The sequence below is a fragment of the Myxine glutinosa genome, chromosome 10 (assembly GCF_964187855.1).
Source record: "Myxine glutinosa chromosome 10, kmMyxGlut1.1, whole genome shotgun sequence".
Lineage (NCBI taxonomy): Eukaryota > Metazoa > Chordata > Myxini > Myxiniformes > Myxinidae > Myxine > Myxine glutinosa.
In genome coordinates, this window is record NC_136270.1 from 6,611,151 (window position 1) to 6,635,718 (window position 24,568).

Genomic DNA, 24,568 nt, shown 5'->3' on the forward strand with positions numbered 1-24,568 from the left:
AGTTGATAAGAAATCCTTCCTTTTCTCCAACAACCTCATCTCAGATCAGCAGTTAGGATTTCAGACCAGATCACTCCACCTTGGTCATGTTGCTTCGACTCACCCAACAATGGATGGAGGCCCTCAATGTCAGACTTGAGATCAGGGTCATCTATCTGGACATATCTCTTGCTTTCGATACAGCCTGGCAGCCTGCCTTCCTCTCAAAACTGTCTGTCAATGGAATTCAAGGCCAACTCCACACATGGCTTACTGACTTCCTCTCCTCTCGTAGCCAACGTGTGGATGTCAATGGAATCCTTTCATCTCCTCTCCCTGTCAAGGATGGAGTGCCCCAAGGCAGTGTTCTGGGCCCAGTCCTATTCCTGATCTTCATAAATGATCTCTTTCATTCTTTGTGAAAAATCGCTTTATCCATTTTCTGATTATTCCACCTTCTGCTGTGACATCTCTCATCCTTCAGACAGACAGGCTGTAGGCTCTTCTCTCGCTCCAGACCTTGAAAAATCACAAGCTGGTCAAACACTTGGAATGTGCCTTTCAATCCTGATACATTTCACACTCTCACCATCTCTACAGAGAGAGAGAGAGAGAGGGGGGGGGAGAGGGATTGGGATCACAAGATTTTGAAGCAAACACAGAATTGAGGCATTCGGCCTCCTCACAAATGGAGTCGGCTGTGGTGCCATTTGAAGTGAGGGAAGGGGTGGAAGGGGAGCTGACTCCAGAGACAGACTCAGTGTGAATCAGTGTGTCCCACTTTGTTAAAGTGGAGTTCTTTCACAGCAACATGAGCGACTTTTGCATGTGAAGGCGCATGACGGAGGGACGAACTTCTGTCTCAAGGGTTGTGTAAAATCCAGAAGAGCACTTCTGGAGAGCCAGTAGAGTCCTTCCTGAAGTTGGCAGCATCACAAACATGCTTTTGAATTCAAAATCTAAACCTGCTCTACATTTCAAAATTGAAGGTAATACCAAACTACTATTGTTGGTGGTACCCAGAAAACAAGTCTCTAGTCTAAGGTTCCGACCACGCTCCAATTGGTCTTCATCAATGACTGTACTGATGGCATTTTCCTGGCTGTTGAGTTTGTTCCCAATGGTGAGGGGGGAATCATGGAACTGCAATAGGCAAACGTTGACCGAACATCATTTTAATCTTTGCCTAAGATTTTGAATGTTGACCTCATAAGTTGTTGTTTGGTTCGATTTTATTATTTTCTTGAATATTTATTATTGTGCCTTTTGTTTATAACATCTTTTCTTTTCCTTATTGCTAGAACATTGCAAGCACAAAACCAGAAAATTTCAAGACACTGGCACCTTCAATTTTACTACATACCTGTGCAGTCTGATACTAAAGTGGTACGAGCCTCGTATTTCATGTTACACATTATTGGATTGTGGTTTGACTTTTCTTCGTGCGGAGACCAGATCTCTTGGCACTCTCAACTGGCATTCCTTAGAATTCACACTCTGAGCTGATAATTAATTAAAGGTTATCCATAATGTCGGTAACGTAACACCCCATGGGATGTGCCATGGCTCCGTACTGTGTCTGAAAACGAACAATTCTTCATATGTGAGAGCAACTGTAAAGAAGAACAAACATTTCACTGTATTTTAAAAAAGTACCAGGCCTATACTTATTCATCTTGGACTTGAACAGAGCATTTTAATTTATACCTTTCCGTGCTGTCGCATGTACGACCCCAATATCAGTCGCTTTGACCACAACCATGTGGGAGCCGTACATGTCGAACAAAAGCTTTAATGGCCATAAATAATTTAATTACAAAACTCACCTGAGCGGAGAATGCGCGTTGCACTCCAAACGAGGTGTAAACCACGTCTATAATTATCAATCCTAGAATTAACACTAATTAAATCCTCCAGGGAGTCTCAATAATCCAAATTGTTGGCACACCAGAAAGACGGCATGAAGACACACTTTCAGGCTTAGGAAATCACACAATATATAATTCAAACAAAAAGTGTCTTTTTCTCTTGTATTTGTGTATTTGTTTGACTTCTATGTGCTGTACTCTTAAACCGCTGGACGGAATGAGTTTTAAAATGGTGGTTGTACTTAGGGTGTGCACGGGAAGGTTTTAGGTGGTTAAATAAAAAGAGAGCACAGGGGTTCAGGGTATGGGAGAGCATCCCATTTCACTCGATGTAAATGTGTATCAGGAAGCGCCACTCCCAGTAGGGATGGGTATTACAAGTCATCCCGTCTCGATACTTCTGGGGGAATTAACCCATTTGTATGGACGAATTATTTGCTCGTATAAATAATTTATTAAGCACAACAAAACGGACATGGAATCTGTTGTCCTAAAGACAAAAGACAAATCCTAAAGACAATAAATAAACACGATACAGTTAACCCTTAAGTATTGCGGAGTTTACGTTCCTGGAAAATGCTGTGATATTCAAAACCGTGATAGTTAAAACCAAGGGCTGATGGGAAAAAGGGGGTTAGGTTCCTGGGATTTGAGAAAATATAAAGGAAGGTGGGTGGCAGCTAAAAATAAACACATGACAATTGAAATAAACATGTAAAATATATACGTATATACAGACTTGGCATTTAATATGGAATTTTTTTTTTGTGGGGGTGAACTTACTTTTCAAGATGTCTTAGAACCAAAAGTTCATTGGAATTATGTTGAAATTATTCTCGATTTTGTTAATGTGACCTTTAAAAGAAACAAAAACCACATTTGACATTTCGAAACAAATAAATTGATCCTTGAAAGTGATGTAAACTGATATCGAACTCAATTCATGGACAGTACTGTGTTAAACTTCTGTACGTTTTCCAGAAGTATCTCTTTATTTTGCGCATTAGCCAAATTGTTTTTCAACAAAAACAAAAGTTAAATTACGACTGGGATTACGGACAGTAAAATTACAGTTCAGTACTTCGTGTAACCCCCACGAGCATTCAGGAGAGCACGTACACGTTGAGGCATGCTGTTCACGAGATTTGCCAAGGTTTGGACAGGAATCGCTTGCCATGCAGTGACAATAGCCTGCTGCAATTCACGCACAGAGGTCGGCTGCTGGTCCAAGTGGTCGATTTGATGCGTTAATTCTGCCGACAAGTTCTCTATCGGATACATATCCGGGGACATGGCAGGCCACTCCATATGCTCTACACCACGGTCAGCAAGAAAGTGTTCGATCATGCGAGCACGATGAGGCTGTGCATTGTCATCTTGGAAGACAAAGTTTCCTCGAAAGGCTGCACGAGCAAATGGAAGCAATGTTTCTTCCAGAATGGCCCTGTACTTGAACTGGTTCAGGTTTCCATTCAGAACAACCAGGTCAGTTTTGCCCCCTGCATGAAAAGCAGCCCAAATGGTCACCCCACCACCTCCAGCTTGGACTCTTGGCACTATACAATCTTTGTTGTAGGCTTCATGCACTTGTCTGCGCACTCAGATGCGGCCATCTTGACGATAGACCAGAAATCTAGACTCGTCACTGAAGATCACGTGATTCCAGTGTCCTGGCTGCCATTGACGGTGCTCTCTGGCCCACTGCAATCGGCGCTGGTGGTGTTGTCTGGTCAGGCGTGGCTTTGTCAGGGGATGCCTGGCACGATAGCCTGCTTGAACCAGTCGTTGGTTGACTAGCCTTCTGGATACAGGCACATTTGTCAGTTGCTGCCACTCAGCCCTAAGCCGATTAGCTGACTTGGTACGGCCATTGCGGACTAACCGGTGCAGCTGGCGATCATCCCTCCTTGTGGTTCAGCGGGGACTTCCTGGCCTCGGTATTGGAGTAGGGACACCCCTCTGAGCATTTCGTTTCAGGATCTTTGACACCTGACCTTGAGTGATGCCATACTGCCGAGCAATAGCACGCTGTTTCATGCCATAATTTCGTAAAGCCACCACTCCATGACAAACAGCATTGTTGAGTTGACGGACCATCTCCAGAGGAAGCGGCAATAACTTTTGGAGACGTGCAGCAGTTGTTTTACACTAATACAGAACGCAACAACCCTTGTATACCCGACTGTGAAGCCAATCATCAAATGCACCTGTCCGTACATTTTGCCACGCCACCTGTGATATAATCCTGTTGTTGACTTCTTGCTGCGACAGACAATAAGTGACATGGTTCTTTTAACAAATAAATCACCAAAGTGTAAAAGAAACTCACCAGATTGATATACTGAGTTAAGAAAGTAAACCCAAGTCAAGAAAAAAAAAAAATTCCATATTAAATGCCAAGTCTGTATATTGGCTTTACGATGAAGTCTCCTGCTGCGTTGAAGCAGATTAAACGTTCAGAAGCCGATTAAACAAGGCCCCTCCCTTCTGTAATGTATCTAAAGCCCACACCATTCGTCCCCTATCAAGCTCTTAAATTGTTTCCCTTTGTAATCAGTCGATGTGTTTCTTTTATAAATGGTTCTGCAGCTCCGTAAACCAGCAAATAAATAAATTTTCAAAAATCATTTTTGTCCATTGTTTTATGCTTCAGCACCATTATTAATAGTGCGTGGTAAGCAACAAAAGGCTTGTGGTGTGAGATAACCATCACAACTCGGCTCAAAAACTGTGATTGGTCTAATTTAAGCCCCACAATAACTAAATAGGTTGCCCGCGATTGGTCAAAACTGCGATATTCAAACTCATGATATTTAAGGGTTGACTGTCCTTGTTATGGAAAGCAAACTAACACTGGCTATGGGCCCACACGCACAACACCCATTCACAATGAATCGGTGAGATTATAGAAGTGGACAGTAAGTCCCAGGCCGGATAGCAGGTTTGTGCAGCAGGCAGCTTGTGCCCACCAGACCCTTACATCAACAAAATGCTTAGTGAATCGCGAGACTCGTGCCTTTTGCAACTCCTCCTTGCCCTCAATGCATCTATTTTGGCGCTTACAGAGCGCCCATCAGGCACACACCGTGCTCACGCATAGCAACATCGCCTTTACCCAATCTACAGGCGTGGTCCAATGGCGATCCACCTCCCTCGCTGCAAATCAAAGGCGACCATTCTGGAGGTTCTGAGTTTCTTCCTCCCCTTGTGTGTGAAGGGAGGGGGTGGAAAGACATGCCATGACACGGACGTGGGGAAAGTACGAAGTACCTTCCTGTTGCCCGGCTCCCACCTGGTTCAACACGACAAACACGTGACAGGACATCCATAACCTCCAAGACTAAGAATGACTATGCCGTCTCCCAGTGCCACATACACAAACAGGACAACTTATCCTTATCCCCATGTCTATATTACATGAAGAAAAGTCCTATGAGCTACGCGTTGCAGACACAGGGGTCGATACCTTCATCTTTACTAAAATTCACCAAATGGCTGTCCATCTGTCTGTCCATCCGTTCCCAGGTACCGCAAAAATGGCTGAACCGATCGCAACGATATATTGAGTGGGTAATCCTGGGACCCCCTGGAGTAAAATAGGGTATGTTGTTTTTCCAATTTCAGCTTTGGTCTCCAGCATTTTCGGGTTTGGACTCCTGCCTAACGTTATTGTCCTGGGTACCACAAAAACGTCTGCACCGATCGGAACGATACACCTCCATGCCCGTGGGATTCCCACGGGTGACCCCACTTGTACTAATAACTTGAACTCCCTCTAACCCCCCCCCCCCACCCCCCCCCCCCCCCCTCACAACTGAGCACACTATCTACTGGTTGTTTTAATCATGTTAAAAAGTGAAAATATACCATTACTTTCCTTTCAAAGTCATCGTATTTATATTAAAGATCGGTACTTTTAAATAACTGAATTAAAAGTAACGAGACGTGCCACATTTCTGCAGAATTGCAGATTTCCACTTATTTTGCCCCAGAAAGACAAATGCAAACCAAAAGAAATAGAAATGTAGGGTGAAATGGGGGTGTCGAGTATGTTCCGAGTGACATCGCATGTTACTTTACGTGCTTTCTTTGTCTGTGAGGTGAATATATCATCATGTTTTACTTTTGCTGAGTTTCTGATGTTAATAGCAACATTAACAAATTTGTTTGTGCATTAATAAGCAAATTGTTTTGCTGTTCATGTCATGTAAAGATCATATATCTATACCTATAAAAGGCAAAAATCTCCCTCTCTCTCTCCCTCTCTATGTATGTGTTCTATACACGGCCACATCTTTGAAGTTACAAACTCCAAACTCGGGTTACAAATACAACTTTGTGTTTGTGTGGTGGGGGAGGGGGGGGGGGTAACATAGGCTATGTGGCCGTGACCTCACGTGGGGGTGTGGCGTAAATTATCTTTGTAAATGTGTATGGTGTAGCGCCACCTAGTGGTGGTGGGAGAGGGTATTGCAGTTTCCTTTTTTACCTGGGCAATCCTGAGGTTAAAGCACTCTTCTCATGGGTAAATTTGTCAGCCTCCCCTCTTCCTCTCCCTTCGCCCCTTCCCCTCTCCTCCCCTTCCTCTCTTCCCCTTCTTCCTACCTCCTCACCCCCCCCTCCCCTATCCATCCCCACCTCCAACCCATCCCCCTTCCCTCTCACCCCCAAGACAATGCCGGGTACTTCAGCAAGTAAAACATATTAAGAACATGAAATTCCATTATCCATGCACATCTTGTAAACTCATGACCATTTTAGTGGGCAGTAAACGATGATTTTGACAAGGTGTTTTACAAACTGAAAGCCGATAAAAGTATCTCGAACACCATGGGAATCGAGGTGCAACTCCCATTTCAAGTGTTTGTCCTTCATTGTATCATTTTTATTAATTACCATCGGAGCAAAAAAGAAAGACTACCATCCATGTTTAACTTTGCCAATTCAAACCAAGACTCACATTCACAAGGATGAGTATTATTCAATTTTATTCAAATGCTGCATGATTTTGTGAATCCATGCAACTTCCCAGTGTGTATCTGTTCTTGCAAAGAGATTTGTGAGTCGTGAGCAGTTTTCAACTAGCAACTTTTTCAAAGTGCATTTGTGCTTGATACCAAGGCTTGCAGAAGAGCAAAATGGCAGAGCAATACAGATTAGCATTACAATGAACCAAGGATAGATCTCAAACATCACAGCTCACTGTAAATGCGCTACCTTTACATCATGCTATGGAATACCTAAACTGTTAGGATCGAGTCATTCCTAAATTCCCACTGGAATGAATGTCTGTTTTCTGTTTGCAGGACGATTATTGCGAAATTGGAAAATACCTCTCAACCCTGGACCCTTGGTATGAAGGCATTATTTCTAGGTTCGATAGCCTTGTGTCTGCTCAGTCAATGGTAAGGGCAAAGGGAAGGATCTTCCAAATATCATGTCATGAAACCATGCTAATATAACTTGTTCTTTTTAATAGAAAATAACTTCGCAGCACCTTCCTTGCATCCTGGCTTCAGAAACTCCCTAAAGACTGCGGTCCTGTTTTCGTGTTTGCAATCGCATGTAGATCTAAAATATCTCATGTTTTTGGAATAGGAGTAGGCCTTGAATTCAGTTATTTATATATATATGAAACAGGAAGCAAATTCCTGCGTGGGGCTAGTGTGAAAAAATTCTGACTCAACCCGGGACTCAAACGCACGAACCACATCACTTACGCAGTGACAGCCGACTGAGCTATTGAGTCTCCGGGATATCCTTAGAGATTTCTCACACTAACACAATATACCCATATAGACTGTGTCAAGTGATGATCGCTTTTAGTAAAATGGATGGTGATGTTCAGTGTTTGTAAACTAAGTCATGGATAAATGTCATAAATAAATGTCAAGTTACCGAAATTGTGGATACGACACAGGCAAGATAGGAAAATGGTATATTTTTGGTGTTATTAAGCACATTTGCACATCTCAATCAAAGTTTGGTTAAGGGACTGTGGATTGCAACGTATGAACAGATTGAAGCTGTGCGGAAGCTCTTTAACATCAGCTGCCACCCAGGTATTTGATATCCGATGTGTGAGGCCTTTTAATACCTGAAACGTCCTTTTAATACCATCTCAAATTTGTTCAATTTTAACTATTTCCGGAAACGCGCTCAAATGTACGTTGCTAGTAGTAGTCTAATCCAGTAATCGGAATCCAGCACTCACAGTAACTCGGCCTCCAGGATGCCCGAGTACTAATCTATGTTCTGGGATTAGGCCTAGTGAGCGGTTGACGGTTCATACGTACCAATCGCTTTGCTGAATCTTTCACATCTAGTCGCCATCAAAGCTGCCGTGCCAATTTTATCATCAACTTCAGTTTTGCAACTTTTAATAACATCTTTCATTTTCCCATTGGAATTATGATTCCTGCCGCATTGGAATGGAATCATTTCCCGCCTTCAAACATTGCATGTTAAGACTTGGAACAAATGATGCATTTTAAAAAGAAGGCCACAGTGTAAAGCTGAAATGCGAAGACACAAGTAGATGGAAAACTGTTAGAATGTTGGAGCACATTCACACGTCCTCATCCGCATCATGTACATTTTTTCATCTACGGTTAAGTCAAAATACTGAGGGTTGTGGAAGAAGAGGAGGAGGAGGAGGCTCATGGAATTTTCTCGGATCAAGATAGTCGTAATACTGACCTTTGCATCCCTATGTAGGCCAGTGTTCGAGGAATTGAAGAGATTCTTGCCGGTGGAGGAATTATTGTTTCTGTCACCTTCATGGTGGAGATGTTGCGGATTGAGAAAACAGCTCATCTTGTCTCAATGGGTTGAAGTTTGACCCTTTGTAATTGTTTTCTCGTCCCTTTGTCCCTTTGTAATTGTCCCTTTGTAATTGTCCCTTTGTAATTTTCTCGTGCTGTTTAACACTTCGGCAGGGAAGCTCTGTGAGCAAAGCACGAAAACCGCCGTGGCGTAAATTCCATGATGACTTACATGATAAAAAAGGACCCGAATGTACACACATGCACCGTGTCCTGAACGCATTGTAAGTCGTCCGATTCCTTATAGGAACGTGGCAGTACTCACTGTAAAATGATTAATATCATCAAAGTGAAAGACAGTATACATTTTTATTTAGCCCAGGCAATGATGTTTGCAACCGTGTTTCCAGCAATGATGCAACCAGCAGTCACAGGATGCATACGAATATTTATTAGCTCACCTGGAACGACGTTCAGGGGAGCTTATGCGATGGCGCATGTCCGTCCGTCAGTCCGTCTGTAAACACTTGCGAAACTTCTTCTACGAAACCGCTGATGGGATTGCGACCAAATTTGGCACAAATTATATTGGTTGTGTTGTGACTAAAGTTTGTTCACGGGATTTTAAAAAATCGGGGTCTAAGGGGGTTTACCGGGGGTCAAAGTGGATCCAGGTTTGACCCCCCCCAAAGTAGGTATTTCCTTTTTTCTCTGAAACTACACACAATTTTTCGAATGAACTTGACCACAACCTTCACCACGCATGATGTACCGAAGTTTGTTGACGGCACTAAGAAAATCGAAGTCGAAGGGGTTTTACGGGGGTCAAACTGGGTCCAGGTTTGAACCCCCAAAATAGGTATTTTTAATACATGATGGTAATACATGGCAAAATAGGTAATATATGATGAACCAAAATTTGCTCACGACATTAAAAAACTGGGCCCTAAGGGAGTGTATGGTGGGGGAGAATCCCCAAAATAGGTATTTGCTTTATTCTCAGAAACTACACATGCAATTCTGATGAAACTTCACCACAATCTTAATATCCCGTGTTGTACCAAAGTTTGTTCACTTCATTAAAAAAAAAAAAGATTTGGTCCTGAAGGGGTCAACAGGGGGGTGGGAGGCAGTTCCCCCCCAAAGAAGGTATTTCCTCTTTTCTCAGAAACTACACACGATTTCAATGAAACTTCACCACAACCTTAATCACCCATGATGTACCAATGTTTGTTCAAGGCATTGGAAAAGTTTTGGTCTGAGGAGGTATACGGGGTGGGGGAGGGGGTTGCCCCCCAAAATAGGTATTTTTTGTTTGTTTGTTTAAAGTTTTATAATTACATTAGTATGATTCTACATGCTGCCCTGTCTTCTAGCAACCATTGAAATTGGTTTAAAATACCGTGGTCCTGTTTAAAATACCTTTCGTCAGTGTAGTATACTGCTTTATTCCAGCAGGTGAGCGCCCAAAGGTATTGCCCCTATTTTTACTTGTTTTGATTCAAGAAGTAACTTTAGTGTCATATTCCTATTAAAAATAAAAATTCTGAAACACAGTAGTTTAATATTTTTTACACATCCTTGTATTGTCGAATCTTGATAATCCAAATCGATTATATCTGTGTTCCTTCCAGAGACTATTTGAATTGGTATGTTTTTTGTTTGTTTATTAATTTTTAAAGATCCCTTCTACTTTGTAGTACACGGCAATTAACACCCACATATACACAATGGAAAGCTATTTTTTATAAGTACTAGCTAGAGTCAGACTGCTCAGTGGAAAAAGGAGGACAATTAATTTTCTCAACCAAATATTGAGACAGGTGTGATAATTGCCGTGGGAAAGAGGGTGAAGTGACATTTTAAGGAATGAGTCCTTCAAAACAAGAAAGCCTTTCCCAATACACATTTTCAGTTCAGTGGATGATATACAGGTTGAGGTTTTTTATTTTTAAAAGTCGATTTTTGAAAATAAGAATTGTAGCAAATGCCAAATTTGATTCTTTGTATAACTAAAATACCCAGCAGTCCCATCTACTTGTTTTGTGAGGCCTATATTGAACTTCACCTGCACATTTGGGTTTGCAGGATAGCCTAGACGAGAGGTGTGCACATCACCTCTGACCTGCATAGCCTGAGGTTGAATCCTGACTTAGATATAAACTGCCATCCTGGTGTTTCACAGTCAGGGTGATTCGTCAATGTGTGTGCCGCCCCTCGGATTTACTTTAAACTGGGCATCCCGTCCGCCAGCCTTAGTTGCGTGGACGTTGAAGATCCCATGGTGGAAGATCCTACACGACGATTAAACAAGTTATCACCGGCACCATTAAGAAAACTACAAAATTCCGCTCTAACTTACAGGGGGCACTGCATCAGTGGCACAGCTGCTCCCACAGCAAATTATTGCTCTCAGTCATGTGTTGCATATGGAAAAAGAAGAAGAAGACTGCTTTCATTACCCTCGCCTGCGGAGAGGGTATTGCATTTGAGTCTGTTTGTCTGTTTGTCCGCACAGAATAAATAAGATTTTCTCTGCAACCGTAGGTCCGATTGACAGGAAATTTTCACCATCGGTGCAACTCCACCTGTACAATTTTTTTGAATGATAATTATGACCTCATAGGTCAATTGGTTCAGCCGCCATCTTGGAAAAACCGAAAAACTTTGCATCTCTATAATCTTCGAAAGTGCTGAATAGAAAAAATTGAGACGTGGCTCATTGTAAAGAACTCTCCATGGGGAATAAAATATGTTAATGATGATGTAATATAATTCGACAAGTACAAAACTTAATCCAACCAAGATGAAATTTATTGAGTGCCATGTCGGCATAACCTGGGGGAGAAAAAAAATAATGATGACGTCGTCGGTCACGTGGTTCGGCCGCCATCTTGGAAAAATCGAAAAACTTTGCACCTCTATATCTCCGAAAGTGCTGAATAGAAAAAATTGAGACATGGCTCATTGTAAAGAACTCTCCATGGGGAATAAAATATGTTAATGATGATGTCATAGGTGCCTCCATTATGACGTCATAATTCGACAAGTACAAAACTTCATCCAATCGAGATGAAAATTCTTGAGCATAATCTCGGAATAAAGTAGTTTAGAAATTTTTTAATGATGACGTCATCGGTCACGTGGTTCGGCCGCCATATTTGTTTTAACACAAAAGCCTTAACAACCACTGAAAATACTTCTTGGTGAGGGTTTGCAATCTCTGATTGCTCTTTTTCTTGTTTATCTTGCATTTTGGTTTGTGCCTATGGTGGCCATTTGTTGCCACTCTACCAAGGTCGTTAAATGTAGTTGTGTTTGTACCTTGATATTGTCTTGAGAAAAATGGCTTTTCATATTTATTGATTGTAATGGATGAGGGGAATTGGTACTGTTTTTGACTATTCACTGATGCCTGTTTGAAATAGAGGCCTTGCTGCACAACGGGAGCTAGCGTAATCGACATATTTGCACAAGAAGATGATTTTTAACCAGAGATGCTGGATTTTCAGACTCAACAGTCGGGACAAGCGGCATCAACCCCACAACTATGGGCCAACACATTGCTCTACTACTGCCGTAATGCACGCTGTCCGATTCCATTGCAGCTGCACCAGGTTACGGTGAGAACGGCTTTGGAATGTTGCAACCCACACAGTACACACGTATGAACAATAATACAGTACAGTACCTGTCAAGTCAAAATAATGGCTATATTGTGGTTGTTGTGTTGTGGAGGGGACTGGCATCCTAGAGGCTGTGGGTTAACATCGGCTGAAAGCAGCATCATACGAAGTATTTGAATTCTGAACCTCTGGAAATGAAGTCTTGGGATAAGTAGCATGTCACCATTAGATGGGGAGTTGAAAACAAAGATGGCTAATTGATTATCTTCAGGGAGAGCGGCTAAACTGCTTGACCTGTCCATGTCTTGTCTAGATTACGTGTGATGCCAGTCCGCAAATCGTGGCAGATTTTTTTTTTAAATGCCCTTAGAGTTATGATCGTCTTTCTTCAGAAAAGGAAGAATCAGCCACTTTTATAAATCACAATGCTTCAAGCTTTTCTCACCTACAAACCACTAGGTGGCGTCTCTCACCCAACAGTGTAAAGGCAAACCGAGCGCAAACTGAGCCGACACCCTGAACAAACTACGAATTCCTGCTCTAACCCACAGGGGGCACTGCATCAGCAACAGAGTGGCACCCCCAGCAAATGATGCTACTTGATATGCAAATGCTATGCAAGAAGAAGAAGATTACTGATGTATTCATGTTTTATTTTCTTTTTCCTAGATGACATCGTTGGATGAGGACAAGCAGAAAATTTTCATCCAGGAAATGGAACTTGTATTCAATCAAGATGATTCGGGAGGTAAAAGAAACGCGATTACCTTACGTGCTCTCAAATTGATACCAACCTGTGATCTAGCATCAGAGATCCTCATTTTTAGAAAATTATGTGCAACAGACTTTATAAAATGATCCAAATGTATTTTTCAGGATATGGAAATCTCCATCCAGAAGGTGCAGGGAATCCAGTGCCCTTGGATATCACTTATCACAAGGTATGTTTACTTCCGTCGGTCACCTTCTGCTGATGTCATAGTTCACCAGAGCAACAGATGATTAAAAAAAAAAATTTAACCAATCGAAGGCTCGTGGAGGAACTTGTACAAATATTTCAATCAAGACGAGGACAATCAGGAGCTGCCATTGTATTTTAAAACGAATTACAAGGACATTCGATGACAATGGACATATCAACATAGAATAGGGAGCTCGAACCATGACCAGTGCAGATGGGACACCAGGCACGCAATGTCGGTGATTAAGCTTAGCTATACCTGCCCTTTCTCTGATCACTCTCACTTTTAGTTTATCCATGTTTTTTACCTTTGCCACCGAAGGTGAATGAAGGTTATGTTTTCACTCCTGTCTGTCTGTGAACAGGATATCTCAAAAGGTTATGAATGGAATCGGACGAAACTTGGTAGAGAGGTTGGGCATGTGACATGGACGAATGGATTCGATTTTGGTGAAGATTCGAATCCGGATAAGATAAATTTTTTAAGTGATTCTTCACCATTTTTGTTTTAACCAATCAAAAATTTTTTTTTAAACCATTTATCGGTTTGAACCGACACGGCTAAAACCAATATATAGCATGATATCTCAAAAAGTTATGGACGGATTTGGACGAAACTTGGTGGACAAGTTGGATGTGTGACAAGGACAAATCAGTTCGATGATGGTGAAGATCTGAATCCGGATCTGCAAACGAGAATTTTTTAATTTTCTAAGTAATTCTTCACCATTGAGAGAGAGGACCATAAACTATATACAGTCATGTGAAAAAGTAAGTACACCCCATGTAAAGTTTTGACTTTTTCAACATATTTCAACATACAGCTATTTGATCTTCATTTCAACAATATTGATAGATAAAGGTGATATAATATAACAAATATCATGAAACATTTACATTTTGTAGTCCATTGTATAATTTAAATAAACATAAATGCAAATTTCGCATGTGGAAAAAGTAAGTACACCCCTACATTTATCACTACTTCAAATACCTAAAATTAGAATCAGGTGCACCAGCTCAGGTGCAAATGATTAGAACATCGTTAGAGAGGATCTTGGAGGAATCTGTCTTATTTAAACCTCAGACATTTCGTTTGGTTTGCTCTTTGTTGTTGAAGTGTGCGGCGTCACCATGCCTAGATCAAAAGAGCTCTCTGAGGCCTTCAGAAAGAAGGTTATAGATGCCTACGAGTCTGGGAAGGGATGTAAAAAGATCTACAAACAATTTGAAATCAATCATTCAACTGTCCGGAAGATCATCTACAAGTGGAGAAGATTCCAAACAACTGCCAACTTGTTCAGGCCAGGCAACCCCAGCAGGTTCAGCCCGAGAGCAGACCGCAAGATGCTGAAAGAAGTTTGAAAGAACCCCAGAATGTCATCACGGGACCTACAGGTAGCTCTTGCCACAGTTGATGTCAAAGTGCACGAGTCTACCATTAGAAAGAGGCTGCACAAATTTGATCTACATGGGAGGTGTGCCAGGAGGAAACTTTGCTGTCCAGAAATAACATCAGGGCAAGACTAAAGTTTGCCAATAAACACCTAGGCAAAGACCAGCACTTCTAGAACAATGTGCTCTGGACAGATGAGTCAAAGGGAGAGCTATTTGGCCACAGTACCAGAAGACATGTTTGGCGAAAACCAAAAGACAGCATTTGACCACAAGAACCTGATACCAACTGTAAAGCATGGTGGTGGAAATATTATGGTTTGGGGCAGCTTTGCTGCATCAGGGCCTGGGCAGCTCACCATCATAGAATCCACTATGAATTATTCATTGTACCAGAGGGTGCTTGAGGATAATGTGAGGCCATCTGTCGGAAAGTTGAAGCTCAACCGAAGGTGGACCTTGCAACTTGACAATTACCCTAAACATACCAGTAAATCCACCAAGGAATGGCTGAAAAGAAAGAAATGGAGGGTTCTGGAATGGCTAAGTCAAAGCCCGGATCTAAATCCCATCGAGAAGTTGTGGGGGGATTTGAAACGAGCTGTGCATGCAAGAAACCCCTCAAACGTCGCACAGCTGAAAGAATTCTGCATGGAGGAGTGGGCAAAAATTTCTCCCAGTCGAGGTCAGAGACTGGTAGACAGTTATAAGAAACGCCTACTTGAGGTTGTTTCTGCCAAAGGGGGCAATACCACCTATTAGAGCCAAGGGTGTACTTACTTTTTCCACATGCGAAATTTGCATTTATGTTTATTTAAATTATACAATGGACTACAAAATGTAAATGTTCATGATATTTGTTGTATTATATCACTTTATCTATCAGTATTGTTGAAATGAAGATCAAATAGATGTATGTTGAAATATGTTGAAAAAGTCAAAACATTACATGGGGTGTACTTACTTTTTCACGTGACTGTATATCACAATATTTCAAAAAGTTGTGGACAACCTATACCAAAACTTGGTGGATGATATGGTTTGTTGACAAGAACAACACCATTAGATTTTGGTTCAGGTCCAGATCCAGATCTGACCTATCAGTGGGATATAAAACATTAACTGTTCAGCCTGGTGGAGGTATGTGCTCTACTGAGTGCCGTTCTAGTTTGGTCATGCATTGAGTGAGTCCTGGTCAGAAAAGGTGGTACTGCAAATTTCATTTTCCGCTCCATGTGAGACGCCTACCTGCAATCCCAGTTAATATGGTGTGATGTGAAATCCTTGTATGTGAATCTGTTTGCCGATGTATGCACTATGTCATGCAGTTTTGGTACAATTTGTTTGCCTTTCTCCTCTTGATAAACAAACAGCATCTATTTTATTTTTAATATGGAGATTCAGGCTCATGGAAGAGATTAATGACGAAGGGGTGAAAGGCTGACACATCAGCAATGGATCAGAGAGGAACAATCAGACAAGCAGACAACGGGGATTGCGCAAGGAACAGACACCAGCCGGCATGTTAAACAGAGACACATGGACAGAACAAGAGTACAGAGGGGCATAAGTCGAGAAAGAGACAATGTGAACAGATGGTAAAAGATGACCAACAGGTAAATGTAGGAAAGAGTACAGCAGGACTGGAGAGGAGAGTCATTGAGAATAGAAACGATCAGGATCAGGAATCAGAATATGGGATATCACAAGATTCCGATGGTTCACTATTTTATAGTGTTGAGATGTGCATGGACAGGAGAGACTCAAGGAGGTGTTTACACAGTCCGGAGTAGAGGTGGAACGAAATAATGCAATATAGAAATGTTATTTTTTAAATAATGTGATTGTTTTTTTTGTTTTTTTTTGTCATTTTAAAATGTGTGCCATTCAGTACTTGTACCACTTTTATGTTAAACCCATGACCACATTATATTACAGTGAAAGGATGTCAGGACCAAACGCCTCCGTCAAGGTGATGAATGCTGATAACACATCATCTATATATTACTTCTTTTTACCCTGCACTCGCAAAGCGAAAAGCGGGGATAAGTGATCGGTTGGATCGTTGATTGTACGTCACCGATCACTTAACCATCACTTAACCCCATATGTTGTATGTGTCTGCATTTCATTTTCTCAGCAACCTTTGGTTTGTTGACACAAAATTTTCACCATAGTATGTGTCTACTCGTGTATAAATTGTTAGTGATAATTATGATGTCATGGGTCACATTATGATGTCATAGTAGGTATGGATGCCACCTTGTTAAAAAATTTTTTATTCATTTTCTCAGCAACTGTTGGTGCGATTGACACAAAAATTTCACCATAGTATGTGTCTACTCGTGTTTCATTTTTTTGTGATAATTATGACGTCATATGTCACTTGGTACAGGCGCCATCTTGGAAAAAACGAAAAACTTTGTACCTCTATATCTCCAAAACTGCTCCATGGAAAAAATTGAAACGTAGCTCATTGTAAAGAACTCCACATGGGGCACAAGTGTTGTTAACGATGACGTCATTGTTACCTACATTATGAAGTATTAATTCAACAAGTACAACGCTTAGTCCGGTGAGTTTGAAATTTCTTGAGCATGATCTACGCAACATTTATATTGGAGAATGCAAATTTATGACGTCATCAGTCACGTGGTCTGGTAGCCATATTGGATAAAAGAAAAAAAACCCTTAAAAAAAAAGCAAGAGTTGCCCCGCACCAAGTCAACTGCGTGGAGTAAGTATTGTATGAATACCATCTCGGTTTTTAAAGCAAGATCTAAGGCTTTCAGTGGAGCTGCCACACATACATCTCACACACATGGATATACAGACGAATACATGAGACACAACGCAGGACCGTTAGATGAGATAGACACAGCCATTGAGCTTGGGGGAAGTGCCGTCACTTCCCGGGGCACTCTGGGTACCAGCAACGTCACAACAATGGCACCGCCTTTCTCACCGCACTCAGCGGGGCATTTCCTAATTTGGAATTTCCTCTTTCCCGTGGATACAAACCTTTGGGGATTGTCCGTGCTCTTATCCTTTGAAATGTTGAACATGAAGTAAGGAAAATTTTTGTCCTCTTCTTTACTTAACCAAAAGCAGGCAATATTTGCCCTCTTCTCTCACCTTCAGACATCTTCCTTCCATATCCCTTCTTAATACATATTTCTTCTAATAATCTCCTTTTCCTTTTCCCCTTTCATCTTCTCAACGATCTTCCACTTCCTCTCTATCCTCTCTCTCCTCTCTCTCCTCTCTCTCCTCTCTATCCTCTCTCTCCTCTCTCTCTCTCCCCATCTCTTCCTTTTTGTTTTTTTAATGTATTTTTCTCAATTTCTCTTTCCCTCCTCATTTTTCCATCATTTTTTTTCAATTTCCCACTCCTCTGCCCAATCCTTCCTTGTGTATGTAACATGTAGATGGTCCCTAATGATCAGGAATCGTTCCTTCACCTAAAAAAGTTCCAAATGGGATGGTTTTGCTACAGCCTGAAAGAACTGCCTCTTTTGGATACCATCAGATATGTTTTTGGCAAATTCCTTGTTTGTAAAATAAACATTGCTTCTCAAATGTAAACATTCTTCATTATGTACTTTACCATTTCTACAAGATGATTAATGTATTTGGCTGTTGCCGCCGTTTCTCCTTCAGGTCTCTCTCAGTGGCCGGTTGCAGCACCACCACAATATGAAGCAATGCACGGCATTGAAACTGACCCGTACCCTGAGCGACAACACCTCAGGTAAAACATACTGCCTTCGGATGTTCAAACTTTCATACGTCATGACTCCAGACGCTATTTGCCTGTTACTTGTAGAGGCAAATGTATTTGTAAATTTTGTCGGTCATCATGTGCAAAGCTGCATTTTCTCACTTGAAAACGTTACTCGTGTTTCCCTTTTATTTTCCATTTTCATTTTTTCCCCACACAACAGTCTTACATCAAGTATAAATTGCTGCCCCTCCTTCTTACATGAACAAAAGGGCTTGTTCGAGTTTAGGTCTATTATATTGTTACGTTTATGGGAATAGGTGAAAGGATACCTTAGGGAAGGTAGGACTGTATAATTATAGCATGGACCGTGGACTTATGGGTGTTAGGGGTCAAAATGGTCTTAAGGGGTCTATGGGGTCTTGAGGGATCCAAAGGGGTCCACAGTGTTGAAAGGGTCTCAAAAGGACTAAAAGTGTAAAAAGCCCAAAAGGGACTAGAAAGTATGAAAAGAACTGTCCACTCTCTGCTCCTGTCCTCCCCCAACCCCAACTCCCCATCCTCCCTTCCCCCTTTCTTTCCCGTTCTTCAAAGCAAGAGAGCATTACTGAAATTAAGAGGTTAAAATTTATTTAAGAGATTGAATTAAATAATGAGTAAGATTAAATTAAGAGGTTAAAATTAAATAATGAGGAAACATCGATGATGGAATCTCACGATATGTGATGGAAATACAAACAGAAGATTACATTTTGAGTTAATTACCTAATTATCTCACCATCTGGAAGGAAATGAAAAAAAAAAGGCTCCATTCGTTTTTGCGCATCGACGTCATGAATCATCATGCTGAGTTTCAAATCGATCAGTTGAGCTGCCTCGGAGGAGTAGGGAAAAAACGAAAAATGTTAATGGGTTCATTGCCGAAGGACAACGTTGTGGCTTTAACAGCCATTCTTGTCCTTGTCGTAGACAAGTACGTGCTGCTTCCTTGTTTGATGCTCAGCATATAAAAGGACGGAGCACGGACAAACAATCACAAGTTGGCAATCATGGCGCAGTCTTTGATGAGCCTATTGTCCTCCTCCTGCGTCAAAATTCCTTGGAAGGGAACTTGTATTTATTTACTTAATAGGTCTGTTATATCCATCGAGCCAGTTACAGACTGTAAAGGGATTTTAACATGACAGGGAATTTGACTCTCTATCAATAGAGGGCGTATCAATTGTCCATTGTCGTGGCACATGTGGATTGTTCCAATTTGCTGACGTAACTATTTGATTAAAAACAGCAGTACATAGTCATTCTGCTCGCCTCTGCGCTCTCTCAACCGGGCTACCATTTTTGTTGGAATTAAATTGTACAAAAAATAAACTGATATTCTTTTGTGGCCAGCAGGAAATATTGCATTACTGAGCATGTCTTCTGGGAAGGATGTAACTTTCTTGGGAATCATGTTAACATAATTTATCCCGTGGTATCTTTGTCAATAGAAGGGCCTTCAGCGGCCACCATGGATAGATGAACATTGCCTTTAAATAAACGAGATATGGATGTGAAATGGAAAACGTTATAATTTGGGGGAAATACCCAAAACAAGTTGATATTTGTTGTGTGTGTCATTTTCAGAACCAGGTGGTGAATGGCTGTACTTAACTTTGACTGAGATCATAAAACTGACCAGTGGGAAACCAAGAGTCATCACCACCAAGGTATACCTCTTTACACAAAGGCCATCTATACATTGCATATGCAACTAGAGAGTTCAAAGAACACATTACCACATGCAGTGTTCAGGTATACACTGTAAAACCCCGACTTTCAGGTTTCGACATTCGCAGATTCTACGTATTCGCAGTTCATAAAATGTGACCTGCTTCTACATTCATGACTGTGTGCTTCACATATTCACGGTTTTTTGCGCTCGCAAAAACCATTTCCCACCAGCTGCGCTCATAATACTTCTAAAAGCATCTTCCATGCGTCACACATAAAACCACTTCCAGCCACGTATAAAGCATTTCCCACCAGACGCGCACATAACAATTCCAAACGCATCTTCCATGCATCACGCATAAAGCAGCTGTATGTGCACAAAAAAACATCCCCAGTCACCATCCCCGTATCTTAATCGTACCGTATCTTAAATAAAAATTGGAAACAGTACCTGCTGTTTTCGTTGGTTTTTTATTTGTAAGCATTTTTAATGAAACTGTAATCATGTACATCTGTGTTCGTAAATTTTTTTTAATTTTCCCTTATGAATAACGAACCACAGGGAATCTATCCCCCCTTTTCCAATTCAAGCAATGCCCTGACATTCGTGAATTCGACATTCATGACATTTTTCAGGAAAATATCCACCGCGAATGTCGGGATTTTACAGTACAGTACTTCAATTTTGATTAAATAATGATTTGATTTTAAAAGATCGTTTAAAAAAATTTACACAAGCTTAGCACACCACCTTATTTAACATGTTCAAGAACTGCTAAACAGAAAGGTTTTTAAAGTGCAAAGAAGATGATTTGTGTTCTACAGTGTTCAAGTATATAATTCAATTTAAGTAAAAGAAAGATTGTTTGAGTCATATATAAAAAAAAATCCGGAATATAACGCCATTCTACTGCTGTTGACGCAGTGTCTATTACACCACCCTCTCTAACATGTTACATTATTTATTTATGCCTATTTGTGTCCTTTATGAGTAATTCCTGTTTTTTTTCTCTTTCCTGTAATTTTAATTTTCCTATTTAGAATGATTTTCAATTTTGTTGACTGCCAGACAGGTAGATAGAGTCAAAAATAATCTCACTCCTCTCTGTGTATGTGCGATCGGGACAAATTCAGAGCCTAAGTGCAGTAAAACGGCAGGTTTTTTTTTCCAATTCATGTTCAAAATATAATATTGAATTTAAATAAGTTATTCCTCGATGACGTTTACTATAACTCAAAATAACTGACGTTTACTGACAGGAAGACAGACAGACAGACAGACAGACGGACTGACATGAACCAATTACTTAACCGCGTTTTTCGCTTCGCATGTCCGGGGTAAAAATGGTAGAGTTGTGATTTAGGCTTGTTCGTGTGTGGGTTTGCACAAGTTGTTGTTTGCTGTACTCAATGGAAACAAAATGGCTTCAAATTGCAAGTTATTGCCACTCCTCGTATACATAGGGCCAGTGGCATCATATTCTACCATTTACTCACCCCGTTACCATATCCCGATTATTCTGCTCCTTCCCATGCATTTCAATCACTATGGTCCTATTTTCTTGCTTAAGGTGGGTTTTCACGGGACACGCGAACGGTTCGCGAAGGATGCGAATGTCGAAAAAATGGCAAAGTCCAACATTCGTATTTTAGGCTCCAAAAGTTCGCCAAACATGCGCGGGGGTTCGGAAGCGTCGTCAATTGTTCGCAGGAGTCGTTTTTTGTTCGGCGGGTATTTCAAAAATGTTTGAAACAGGATGCGAACAATTGACGACGCTTCCGAACCCCCGCGCATGTTTGGCGAACTTTTGGAGCCTAAAATACGAATGTTGGACTTTGCCATTTTTTCGACATTCGCATCCTTCGCGAACCGTTCGCGTGTCCCGTGAAAACCCACCTTTATAGTTAAATAATATTGAGATTCCACTGATGGGAATTTTGACGATGCTTTGCAGATCAGAGTGCAAGAAATTGACTTCAAAAGCTCATCCACTTTCGCCGTGTGTTTGGACAAGGACAGAGAGAATGTCATTAGCAATATCACACGGTAAGAATGTTTGTATTTTTGCACACTGGACCTCTCCAACATCGAGCGCAACTGAAGGGCTCAATTTAAAAAATACATATATGGTATATGCAACTTCTCTGGCAACATTGGAAGAATGACTAGGTTCAGTAGTTTTCACCATCAGTAGTTTTCACCTCTACTAGGGCATTGCCCGTACTATATCTATATCTAAAATTATATCCCCCCCCTCTATTTACATGAAATGGTTTGGTCCAAAGCGAACGGCTTGTGAGTACAGTGACAATCCCCCCCCTCTATTTACATGAAATGGTTTGGTCCAAAGCGAACGGCTTCCGGAGTTTGGTAAAGAAATCGCCATCGCGTGCACAAACGCGCAGGAAAGCGAATGAATCGCAAATTCGTTTTTATTAGTTTTAAAACATAGTTTAACGCCAACATAGTTTGCAAACGTGAAATAAATGAATACGCTCTCAAATGTGCCATCCGAGGCAGAGTGTGTCCGCCACGTTCGGCACACGCGATAGTTCGCTGCTCTCTGATTGGTTGAATCGTTTTTTGGACATAGCTCGGTAAGTAATTGTCCGATTAATATGAAACCTTGAAAAGGCACATCCTCGGGTCCCCAGCAATATACCTGGCAAGTTAAAAGTATATCGGACCCGTGGTTGTCGAGAAACAGCGGTCACAGACAAACAGACGTACAGACGTACAAACGTACAAACGTACAGACAGAGATTACTGGAATTATAGATAGATGTAATGTTTTGCCTTGTTTTCCTCTCTTTTCCTCGATATGCATTTTAGTTTTCCTCTCTTTTTAGGTTACCTAATCTCGATTCTCGAAGAGATTAACTTATAATAAAATATAAATAGATAAATAAATAAATAAATAAATGGGTCGTGATGTCCAGATGTCTGTCCGTCCATCCATTAACTTTTTGCTGTTTTTGCTACTCCTCCCTTATCATCCGGCTGATTGTTCTAAAACTTGACACATGAATACAAGACGGTATCTTGCACAATAGCTCAGGTTTCAATTTTTCGATTTTGGATCATGGGGGCTCCCAGTGGGGGTTACCCCCAAACTTCGAATCCCTACTCATTCCTTATTTACCAACTGATTGCTCTGAAACCCAATACGGCCCTTCTACTCGATGGTCCGCAGGATTGTTCAGTTTTAGTTTTTTCGATTTCGGATCAGGGGGCCTTCCAGGGGTGTTCCCCCAAATCTCAACCTCAAGAGATGACCGTTAACCCACTTGGAGCTATTGCATGTTCTGATGTGTTGGTTATACAAAGTAAATGTTATTATTTATATCCCCAAGCTTTTTGAAAAGAACTGGAGCATATTTTAATCGACTCCGTTTGGCTGTCCGTCTGTCCGCCACACTATCTCCTCCTAAACAGTTGTGTTGAAATTCACCAAACTTGGTAGTTATGATCTCCATATGGCAAGAAGGTGCAAGAGCAATATAATTTTGGGCCCCATCCCATGGGTTGGAGTCCAAAGGTTGAATACCAAAAAAATGCAATTATGGGCATGGCACATTTGAAAACATTTCTTAATGAAACTTTGTACAGTATGTATATGTATATGTATATGTATATGTATATGCGTGTGTGTATATATATATATATATATATATATATATATATATATATATATATATATATATATATATATATAGTCCTTGTATCCTTCTGTTGTTTACTACGTGTTCATTTTCCATATCGTATTCAAAAATATTCTTACAGAGCCGATCATGAGACATACTGACTACAAGGCCTGTTCATCTCAGTTGTGCCTGCATGACCATATCACCTATACTTGGCACATTTACTCACTCGATGACTTCATTGTTTGTGACGCCATTGTGAGATCCTATTTCCATTAACCTTCTCAGACAATTGAGATGCAAATGATTCATCATTGACTCGATGTCTGTTGGTTGGTTATCCATGATTCACAAGCCTATCGTAAAGCAATCAGCAATTACATCCCTGTGGACTTTCAGGTTTATCTTTGGCCTTATGCCTCTCGTATCCCAAATACATTTATGTACTGTAGTTTTTCTAAAAGCTGAGCTGCTTTCAGCCATTCTGTTAAAAATGACTGTCAATGTCAACTTCATGTGACAAAGTGCCACCCAGATAGATACTCCAGTCGGCACCGTAGGCAAATTCCAAACTCCTGCTCTAACATACAGTGGGCACTGCATCAGTGGCACTGCCGCACCATTGCAAAAACTGATGCCAACTCGCAGCCAAGTGCTGCATACTAACATGTGCAGACGACGATGCAAACAGGGGAACTTGTTCATATCCTGCAGCACAATCCGTCGAACGGTGATGACTGGTAGTGTGTGGGGCTGGCATAGGTAGTCATCAGATCACAGCATGACAGGCTGTTCCCGCAGGAGGTAGGGTCATACACCTCACTTCCCATTCTGGCGAATTCTCCTTTTGTTTCCACCTGAAATCTGCTGGACTGGGTAAGTGTGGTGGACTGGGT

The 24,568-nt window shown here is 41.2% G+C and overlaps 1 protein-coding gene across 1 annotated transcript in view; it reads left to right on the plus strand.

Moving 5' to 3' along the window:
- Positions 1-24,568, plus strand: part of LOC137434268 (phosphoinositide 3-kinase regulatory subunit 5) — a 90,567-nt gene that overhangs the window by 62,542 nt on the left and 3,457 nt on the right. Inside the window, exons 11-18 of the mRNA XM_068127109.2 lie at positions 1,281-1,365; positions 7,154-7,252; positions 12,124-12,234; positions 12,907-12,985; positions 13,114-13,178; positions 18,254-18,344; positions 19,941-20,023; positions 21,983-22,074. Of these exons, the coding sequence (XP_067983210.2) occupies positions 1,281-1,365; positions 7,154-7,252; positions 12,124-12,234; positions 12,907-12,985; positions 13,114-13,178; positions 18,254-18,344; positions 19,941-20,023; positions 21,983-22,074 (705 nt within the window). The remainder of the gene's footprint in view (positions 1-1,280; positions 1,366-7,153; positions 7,253-12,123; positions 12,235-12,906; positions 12,986-13,113; positions 13,179-18,253; positions 18,345-19,940; positions 20,024-21,982; positions 22,075-24,568) is intronic.